The 10,262-nt window shown below is 38.2% G+C and overlaps 1 protein-coding gene across 3 annotated transcripts in view; it reads left to right on the top strand.

Annotated features, from left to right (window-relative positions):
• LOC106521999 (corticotropin-releasing factor receptor 1) overlaps positions 1 to 10,262 on the top strand; it is a 100,835-nt gene that overhangs the window by 81,466 nt on the left and 9,107 nt on the right. For all 3 annotated transcript variants that reach the window (XM_014014819.1, XM_014014820.1, XM_014014818.1), the window contains exons 9-11: positions 631 to 691; positions 2,995 to 3,067; positions 10,103 to 10,188. In XM_014014819.1, coding sequence (XP_013870273.1) covers positions 631 to 691; positions 2,995 to 3,067; positions 10,103 to 10,188 — 220 coding nt within the window. The remainder of the gene's footprint in view (positions 1 to 630; positions 692 to 2,994; positions 3,068 to 10,102; positions 10,189 to 10,262) is intronic.

Genomic DNA, 10,262 nt, shown 5'->3' with positions numbered 1-10,262 from the left:
TCCATCCATCCATCCATCCATCCATCCATCCATCCATTCATCCATCCATTTATCTATCTATCCATCCATTTATCCATCCATTTATCCATCCATCCATCCATCCATCCATTTATCCGTCCTTCCATCCATCCATCCATCCATCCATCCATCCATCCATTCATCCATCCATTTATCTATCTATCCATCCATTTATCCATCCATTTATCCATCCATCCATCCATCCATCCATTTATCCGTCCTTCCATCCATCCATCTATCCATCCATTTATCCATCCATTTATCCATCCTTCCGTCCATCCATCCATCCATCCATCCATCCATCCATCCATCCACATCTCAGTCTGTCTCCACAGAGGAAGATGAAGTGTCCAACCTTTTTAAAGAAATCCAACCAGTTCTGCTAAGAAACAAAGCATTTAAATATCAGACTTTGTCGATGGAGACAGAAACTCCTGAGGTCCAGGTGGAAGCTGCTGTMAGAAGACATTTAACTAAATATTAGTGGGTGTTTGTATATATGTGGGCTTTTTAAAAACCATTGAAACTACATTATTAAAGATTTGATTCTGGGTGGTTTGTTCACAGAAAGACAAAGAGAATCTGAGGTTTGGTCTTGTTTTTATCTCGCAGGTATCCCCTTCCCGATAATCGTGGCGTGGGCCATCGGGAAGCTGTACTACGACAACGAGAAGTGAGCTTTTCCTTTTTGATGTCTGATGTTAAACTTTTCCAACTCTGCTCAGAAAAAGAAAAAAGGCAAAGTGCAGCGCATTAAGAAGATGAATGTGTATTAATTATCTGCTGTAATCTCATCAGTATTGCAGAACATTCCTGCTTATTTATCAGCTCGAACTCAATTTGCCTTTTAATTGGAGCTGCTGCTCTCCTTTGGCACCTTTAACTGAAGCGACAATGCTCTGCAGCGTGCTGGGAATAAATCCGGAGTCTGCAGAGTCCTGTAGGTCGAGTTTCTCTTAGCTGAAACTCTGAGGGACGTTTTCTTTCATTACCATAAACTGTAGTTGATTATGACTCGTGCTGCTGCCAGAGAAGCAAACCAATCAGGTCCAGATCTGCTGAAACAGTCTGGAGTGTTGACACAATGTACAGACTAGGTTTCTTTGCCCATTAGCTGCAGAGAACCGGTTCACGGGGGAATGCAAATACAGGCGCTGAGCTAAAAGCAGACAACTTTAAAGCTGCTTTAATGGCTGCATTTTTAGCTCCGAGCGTCTCTTGCCCACAAATTAAACATTCAGGGAGTTTCTCTGTGTCAAGTTCTCTTCAACCCGTTTAAACAACTTGTCATGTCGATCTTCTTCTTTTAATGATCATAAAAGCCGAACGACCAGTTTCAGATACTTCAGGTTAAATATTTGGTTTGCTGTGAGCAGGTTGGGTTTCTGAGTTCTGGGAAGGAAACTCTGTTCCACGATCTGCTCTGAGTGCAGCGTCATGTTTTCTCTTCTAAAAYGTCACAAAACTACAGGTTGAAATTCTGTGAAACTCCTGACGTAAAATATTAAAAAAAACCTCTAAACTGCAGCGTTTTTTAAAGTTTCGCCTTGAAACTGTTGTGGAAGGGAATAAAAATACAGTGGTGCCTTGAATTTAGGGCTTTGTATTGGCAAGATTTTGGTGATATGATACGTATCACAAACACGGGGTCACGATATCGGGATATAAAGTGATATTGTAAGCAAGGCGATGCAATAAATTATATGTACGTCAAATTAGTTTCCCCACAGAAATGCACTAAAATTAAGGATGCACCGTTATGACAATTTCAGCCGATATCAATATCCGATATAATTATTGCTGTTATCGGCCAATAACCAATGTTTATCGATATTACACAAAGACACAAATTATATTATACATATACACACAAACACACTTGGGTCTTTTTTTGATACCGTACATAAAAGACCAGACCTCTGACATGGTTCTACTTCAGTTATTCCTGGCTGCACAGCGTCAATATCACTATCATGATCAAACAGATGCTGCTCAACCGACCATCTCTCCTCCCAAAACAGAAACTAAAACTAAAAATTGGAAAATCAATATCGGACGTTAATATCGGCCCAGTTTTACATATCGGACCAATACCGATATTCTTAAAATGACCAATATCGGCTGATACCGATATTAATGCCGATATATCGTGCATCTCTAACTAAAATTCCATTAATCTGTTATGAACCCCCAGCCCCAAAGAAAAAGTAAACTTTGCAATTTGTGATCATAAATAACGAATATTGTATAAAAACACACACAATAGAGCGCACTAGCTTGTAACCCAAATTTTAGCTCTCAAATCAAAGCAAAAAAATGGTCCGAGGCAGCTCGTATTTAGAAAAACTTGTTCGTTGTGACATTCGTAAACCAAGGTATCACTAAATAAAATACGTTCCACAAGATTAACTGTTTTTCTCAAACACTTGTTTCGAATGATTCAGTCATCAGCGGCTCTCAGCTCCTCTCACACCTGTTCTCCATCGTCTCATCAGCTCAGCTGTTTCCTTTATCTCCTCTTCTTGTTTGTTTTACCCAGTTTTTCCTCATGCATTTGGTTTCCTTTATGTGTTTATGTTGGTTTTGATGCCTCAGCTGATTATTTGGTTTATTAAAATTTAAGCTTTTTTTTAGCTGTTTGTTTAAATAATTACCTTAAAAACACAAATAATGGCAGATGTTTAGCAGGTGTCTGGTTGAATTATTGACCACRTGTCTCATTGGTTTAATTTAATTAGACATTTTGTAAGGAAATTTGTAATTAGTTTGAGGTTTGGACTTTAAGAAAGTTATTCTAAAAACTTGAAAATACTTTTTATTTGACTTTTTACTCCTATAAACATTAGACTAATTTTAGCTGAAAACTCCAAACTAAACAAATTTAAAAGTCATTTTTTGATCAGCTTGAATTCAGAACAGGTGCGTAAGCTACAAACTAAACATCGGGTTGTAAAAATGCTTCTGTTTGTATTTCAGGTGCTGGTTTGGGAAGCGGGCGGGMGTCTACACCGACTACATCTACCAGGGTCCAATGATCCTGGTCCTGGTGGTAAGGACTGGTTCTGTCTGATGTTACCTGCTGATGTAATTAGTCTTCATTATGTCTGGCGGCCGTGACGAGCCGGAGACCGCGGCTCATTCTTCATCCTAACGGTGATAAATGGGAACTTWGTTTTTTCCTGGGCTTAATTTTTTTAATATCTGCCACTCGAAAACATCTGTGCTTCGTTTTAAACTCTGGGATGGAAAACAAGAATGATGCGTATGTTCGGTCCTGGAGAAAATGGGTCGTTTCCAAACGCTGTTAGAACATCTGAGCTTTTCTTTCATGACTTCATCTTCGAGCATTAACGGTTGTAAATCAGCTTCTTCAGCTGAAACCTCTTCTGATCCACTTCCAGTTTAACTTTAAATTATAACTAAAAGGAACATTAATAATAATAAACTGGACCGGTAGAAGAAGCTCTTCCAACCTTTGAGCCGGTGAAAGATGTTACAGACTTTCAGCTCCTCCAACAATCTTTTGTCATTTTTTACACCAATTTTCTTCCGTCTGATTTGTAAAAACTCATTCCTTGCTTCATTTCTGCCACATGTCACGTTTACTCCCCTGCTGAATCCTTTAAACTACATGTAGGTTTAATATTTTCATACATAAATGCAGACAAATGTGCTGAAATAGGATTTATTGAAGTTTCTTTTTGTTAGAAAAACTTAAAGTGAACAAGATTTACCCACTGAGGTTAGACCATAAACATCAATCATTTTGAAAGAAAAACAAACATTTACTGCCTTAAAAATTTCAGTTTCTTATGTTGAACTGACTTTGTTAGGTACAGAAATCAGCCATAACATTATGACCACTTGATAAGGTTATAAACTGTTTGACTCACAAAGGAAACAAATGAGGTTCATTTTTGGTCAGAGTCTCCAAAATATCTCTAAAGATTCCTGAGAGTTTCAGTTCCTTTGAATGAGTCACAAAGTTTTCAATATGTTTTAATATATCAAACCTGTCTCAGTTTGGTTTTAGGTGTCTCAAACTTTTCTCAGTATAGTTGTATATGTCTTGAACCTGTCTCAGTTTGGTAATAGGTGTCTCAAACCTGTCTCATTTTRCTTGTAAATGTCTTAAAACTGTCTCAGTTTTGTTGTAGGTGTCTCAAACTTGTCTTAATTTAGTTGTAAGTGTCTCAAACTATCTTTATTTAGTTACAGATGTCTCAAATTTATCTTAATTTGCTTTTAGGTGTCTCACACCTGTCTCAGTTTATTTGCAGGTGTCTCAGACTTGTCTTGATTTGGTTGCAGGTGTCTCAAACCTGTCTCAATTTAGTTTTAAATATCTTAAACCTGTCTCAGTTTGGTTGTAAATGTCTTGAACCTGTCTCAGTTTGATTATAGGTGTCTCAAACTTGTCTTAATTTAGTTGTGTCTCAAACTATCTTTAATTAGTTAATGTCTCAAACTTGTCTTGATTTGATTTTAGGTGTCTCAAACTTGTCTCAATTTATTTGCAGGTGTCTCAGACTTGTCTCGATTTGGTTGCAGGTGTCTCAAACCTGTCTCAATTTAGTTTTAAATGTCTGAAACCTGTCTCAGTTTAATTGTAAATGTCTTAAACCTGTCTCAGTTTAGTTTTAAATGCCTTAAGCCTGTCTCAGTTTGGTTGTAAATGTCTTAAACCTGTCTCAGTTTAATTGTAAATGTCTTAAACCTGTCTCAATTTGGTTATAGGTGTCTCAAACCTTTAGTTGCAAATGTCTTAAACCTGTCTCAGTTTGGTTGTAGGTGTCTCAAACTTGTCTTAATTTGGTTTTAGGTGTCTCAAACCTGTCTCAATTTATTTGCAGGTGTCTCAGACTTGTTTTGATTTGGTTGCAGGTGTCTCAGATATGTTTCGATTTGACTAAAACTGAAAATTGTGTCACAATTCTCTCATGATTTAGTAATACTTAGTTTGTGTTGAGAATGACTCCCAGCTACTACCACACCAATTATTAGCTCAGTTTTTGTAAAAACATACAGCTTCTTCCATGAAAGAAACAAAGATTTCATAAACTTGAAACAAAATCACAACTTTAGGTCCAAATATAATTAACTGACCTTTAAAACTTTGTATTTGATCAGTTTTGTGTCGACTATTTGACAACAAATGACCACAAAAAGTCGTTTTCTTGACATTTTTGATGATAATTCTGAGTTGGTGACTCATCCTACACTCGGGGACAGAACGCCAGCTTTGGTCCAATTAAATACTCTTTTCTTAAATGTCAGATTTCAGCAGCGACGGTGCAGAATGGTGGAGTGAGACCATTAGAACTGCCGGAGGTAACGAATCGCTGAGCTTCTTCACCTTCATTCAGTCAGCGAAACGACTGAACAAAGGTGACAGGTGGAGGAATCAAACCGGACAAACAGGATGAGGGCATCATTTTACTTTAAAACTCACAAACTCTAATTTAAAAAAAGTGGTTTAGTCCTCAATGGAAAATACATTTAAAACAAGCAGAGATGTGCTGAGTTTGAAGGAATAATCGATACAGATAGACAGCTCCAGGTTCTCTTGAACAATTTTGGTTTCTTGGTATTTACTTTTGTTCTGTTTCAGGATCGTCACTTCCTGTTTTATTTTGTAGTGTATATGTAGTTTTCTGACTTTTGTCATGGTTGATCCCGTCGTGATCACAACACCAGTTCCTTAAACYGTGTTCAGTTTCTCCGAATGCTTTTGTTTAGTCAATTACCCAGTAATACCTCCATCACTGGTGGAGTTCTTTATTGTTTCTTCATTTTTTTCTGGTTTCCTACTGGTTTCCTTTCAGTTTCCTCTTAATTTCTTTGGCATTTCCCTGGTGTTTACTCTTGGTTTTCTTCAGTTCTTTTCTCCTGGTTTCCTTCTGGTTTCCTCTTGGTTTCCTTAGTATTTCCTTTATGTTTTCGTCCTAGTTTTCTTTGAGCTTCCTCCTGGTTTTCTTCTATTTTACTTGGTATTTCCTTTATGTTTTCTCTTGGTTTACTTGATGTTTTATCTTGGTTTACTTGATGTTTTATCTTGGTTTACTTTGTTTTCTCTTGGTTTACTTGATGTTTTCTCTTGGTTTACTTGATGTTTTCTCTTGGTTTACTTGATGTTTTCTCTTGGTTTACTTGATGTTTTCTCTTGGTTTCCTTTATGTTTTCTCTTGGTTTCCTTTATGTTTTATCTTGGTTTACTTGATGTTTTCTCTNATGTTTTCTCTCGGTTTACTTGATGTTTTCTCTCGGTTTACTTGATGTTTTCTCTTGGTTTCCTTTATGTTTTATCTTGGTTTACTTGATGTTTTATCTTGGTTTACTTGATGTTTTATCTTGGTTTACTTGATGTTTTCTCTTGGTTTACYTGATGTATTCTCTTGGTTTCCTTTATGTTTTATCTTGGTTTACTTGATGTTTTTTAATGTTTTTGAAACACGTCTGATATGACTCATTTTGATTGGCTCCATTATTTTAAATGTCTTTCTGTAATCATTATTGCATCAGTGATCACTGTTATTGTTTTTCACATCAGGTATAATTTGGTGTATTTCTAACAGCAGCACCTGATGATCTGAGTTATTTCTGGCTCCGGTCCACCTGCTGTCACAGAACCTGCTCCCTCTGCCAGAGGAGCCACTCTCGCTGAGACAGTTTGGCCTCATTCCGGCTCCGTTCCAGTCAGAACATCCCTGCCAGCCTTCCTCTTCTAAAGTGACCTTCCCACTTTCTCTTTACTTATCGGAAAAAAAGAAAATCTCTTTAAGAGGCGCTCCACTGGACTGTCTGTCTCCCCCTCCAGCACACATCTGCCTCATTCCATATCTCTCCGCTGCTTTGTTTGGAAAATAAAGCAGCACCTCRTCCCCGGGTTCGGTGCCTTTGCCGGGCGCCGGGTCCTGCAGGATCAACGTCGGGTCATCCGGATGTTGGCGTTTTCTCCTGTGAGGGTTGTCAGAGGGACGGTCCTGTTCCAACAAATTAAATCAGGATGTTATTACAGTTGTTTGGATAAGCAGGAATCACCCAGGCTGGTGTATGTGTGTGTGTGTGTGTGTGTGTTTGTGTGTGTGTGGTCCTAGAAAGCCAGCTGTACATTTGTTGGAGTCGAGGTCAGGTCATCTGGCTGTGGAAAACATTCTTACATCTATTTTTTGCCTCCGTGTTACATCATCCCCTCAGCTCCTGGAGCGATCGATTTTTATCTCCTCTTCTGTCACTTGGTGAAGCCACAGCTTTTTTTTTTTTTTACGAGCTGAATTATCCCACAGTTTTCTGACCCGTCGGTGGATCTTCAGACCCGTAAAAGAGCTCAGCGGGTTCTGGTTCAGTTTTCAGTCTCTGCTGTCAGGAAAACAGCTGGAAGAAACTTCACATTCTTTACTTTTACTGCAGCTGTTAAATCTGCTGGATTCTTTTTAACGTCTGTTAAAACCAAATCTTTAAACGACGCAGCCATTTGTGGGTTTGCTGTGATTGGCTGTGGCAGCCATCTTGACCCGTCAGCTTGGTTTTGAGGTGGTCTGGTGTATGTCCACCGATTATTTTTTTTTTTATGGAAATCCATCCTGTGGGTTAGGAGATGTTTTCTAATTACCTTTTCGGAGTTTAAATGTTTAGATGGTCTCCAAAGCTTTTCACCAAACACAATTCTGTCAGTTCTGCAGACATCGAGCTATATTGCCAAAAGTATTCACTCACCTGTCTCGACTCATATATGAGTTTAATTAACATCCCATTCCTAATCCGTAGGGTTCAATATGACATTGGTTCACCCTCTGCAGCTAGAACAGCTTCAACTCTTCTGAAGGCTGTCCATAAGGTTTAGGAGTGTTTATGAGGATTTTTGACCATTTTCCAGAAGCACATTTGTGAGGTCACATACTGATTTTGGACAGAAGACCTGGCTCTCAGTCTCTGCTCTAATTCATCCCAAAGATGTTCTATCAGGTTGAGTTCAGGACTCTGTGTAGGCCAGTCAAGTTCATGCACACCAGACTCTGCCTCCATGTCTTTATGGACCTTGCATTGTGCGCTGGTGCACAGTCATTTGGATGTTTGAGTAAATACTTTTGGCCGTATAGTGTACATTTGGGTGCGGTAGTTGCCAGAGCTGACCCAATTTGGTGCTATAGGCAAGATTTCAGGTGGTGCCCCTTGTGCAGTTTTCTAAATCTCACTGCCAATTTACATACATTCACCAAATAAAAAGGTTTTCTTTTTTAAATTGTTTTTTATCTTTAGAAACCAGGTTGTCCAGTTAAAATAGTTAACAATATGATTCATTTGAAACAAAAATACCAGAGGTCTACTTCATACATACAACATCTGCTGACAGCAATGAGGAACACCTGTTCATGTTAACCAGCAGCTATGGACTGAAGCAGTTCTAGGGGGGTCTAGGCATGTACTCCCCCAGAAAATTTAGTAAAACATTTTCTCAAAACTCTGCATATTTCAGTTTTTTAAAGAGCATTTTACTAAACCGTTGGGATTAATAAAACAACATAAAACCAGTTTTTTATGAAGGTTTTATGAACCAGACTTTAACCTGAACTTTGTCTGAGCTCAGAAATGAGACTTCTATTATCCCAGTTTTGTTTTCTGTTTACACACTGAGCACCAGTCGTTAGTCTTGACTGCATCATATGATCATTTTTTCATGAAACATCCTCTGCAGCATAAACAATAACACTTCATGTAGGAACTAAGCAGCTGAGAAACCTATAGAACAAGTTACCTTAATAAACCTGAGGAACCAGTGATCATTCTACAGAATAAATCAACTATATTCTGATGAAAAATTACTAAATACTTTTTGTGCGGGGGCGGAGCCAGAGGGGTAGCCAGGGGTGGCACTTGCCACCCCTGGTACCTGATTGGCCACCCCAGATGCCACCCCCAAATGATTGACACTTGTGAGATTAAAATATGGTAAATTTTGAACAAAAATAGAGTAAGTATCTGTCAGTATGTATTATCTAGTGCAGAAGGGTACCTATCAGTGTGTGAAGAAAAAAAAAACTTTTCTAAACCACTGTGACAATTGTGTGTAATAATTTTGTGTTTAAGAACCAGTTAATGAAAATTGTGTGGCATCTCGAGGAGGGTCTGTAACATAGCAAAGAGATGGAGCAGCTGGAAAAGTTCCTTGAGAAACTTTGAGTATTGCCATGTAGCTGCCATTTTTAATTTTTTTAATTTTTAATTTGACTGTAGCTCCCACCAGACCAAATTTCAGCTGAGTAATAGCCATTTAAATTTAGCTTAGGTGGTCATCTTGGATTGTATTGGAGTCTATTGGGGCTCACTCTCAGCTACCAAAACACCAAGTTTCAGCTCAGTAGTTCTGAATTATAGCCATTTGAAATTAGCTGTGGTGGCCATCTTGAATTTTTTATTTRCATTTAGAATTTGTTGAACATTCTTGTCAGCTACTGGTAGATCAATTTTCAGCTTTACATGTTTAAAATTGTCAGATTTTTTTTAAATTAGCATTAGCCCTTAGCTTAAAAATAAGGTTAGCGTTCAAAATGTCGTGGGGATTCAACTTGGCTTCAACTATACCRAATTCTGGATCATTAGCATAAAATGTCAGCTCAATATATTATTAAACAGCAAAATTAGAGACATTTCATCTTGAATTTCCAAATCCAGGGTACTTTTCTTTATTTGTATGTGCAAAAAGTCTAGCTCTGCCCCTGCATTTGTGGTGCCCCCTAGATGGATGGTGCCCTTAGTGTTTGCCTATGCTACCTATGCCAYGGGCCGGCTCGAGAGCCCCTATCACACACTCCTATTGGCTGGGCCTTTTACAAGAAGGATGACAAGCATTAAATCAAATACATATTGTAATTTGCGGTTTTTAATCCTTTAAAATATTTTTTAATTATGTTTATTTGAAAGGCTTAGAGAGATTTGTTGAATTAGTGAAATGTTTATCGTTTTGTGAAGCGACAAGAGTTTATTTTGACTGTTTTAATAGGATTTATTTGTGTGTTTGTGTTTGGATAAAGATGTAAAACGAGGAGCAGATTTAATCCAGGCTCTGTGTTGGATTTTCCCGCAGATTAACTTCATTTTCCTCTTCAACATCGTCAGAATCCTGATGACCAAACTGCGAGCTTCTACAACCTCCGAGACGATCCAGTACAGGTAAATTTACTGCTGCTGAAGGTGCAAAAAACACGCTGAGGAGACGAGCCGACACACCTTGAATTATTCATGCC

This window comes from Austrofundulus limnaeus, unplaced genomic scaffold (assembly GCF_001266775.1).
Source record: "Austrofundulus limnaeus strain Quisiro unplaced genomic scaffold, Austrofundulus_limnaeus-1.0 Scaffold119, whole genome shotgun sequence".
In the NCBI taxonomy this organism is placed as follows: domain Eukaryota; kingdom Metazoa; phylum Chordata; class Actinopteri; order Cyprinodontiformes; family Rivulidae; genus Austrofundulus; species Austrofundulus limnaeus.
This window is presented reverse-complemented; position numbering and strand designations above follow the sequence as displayed.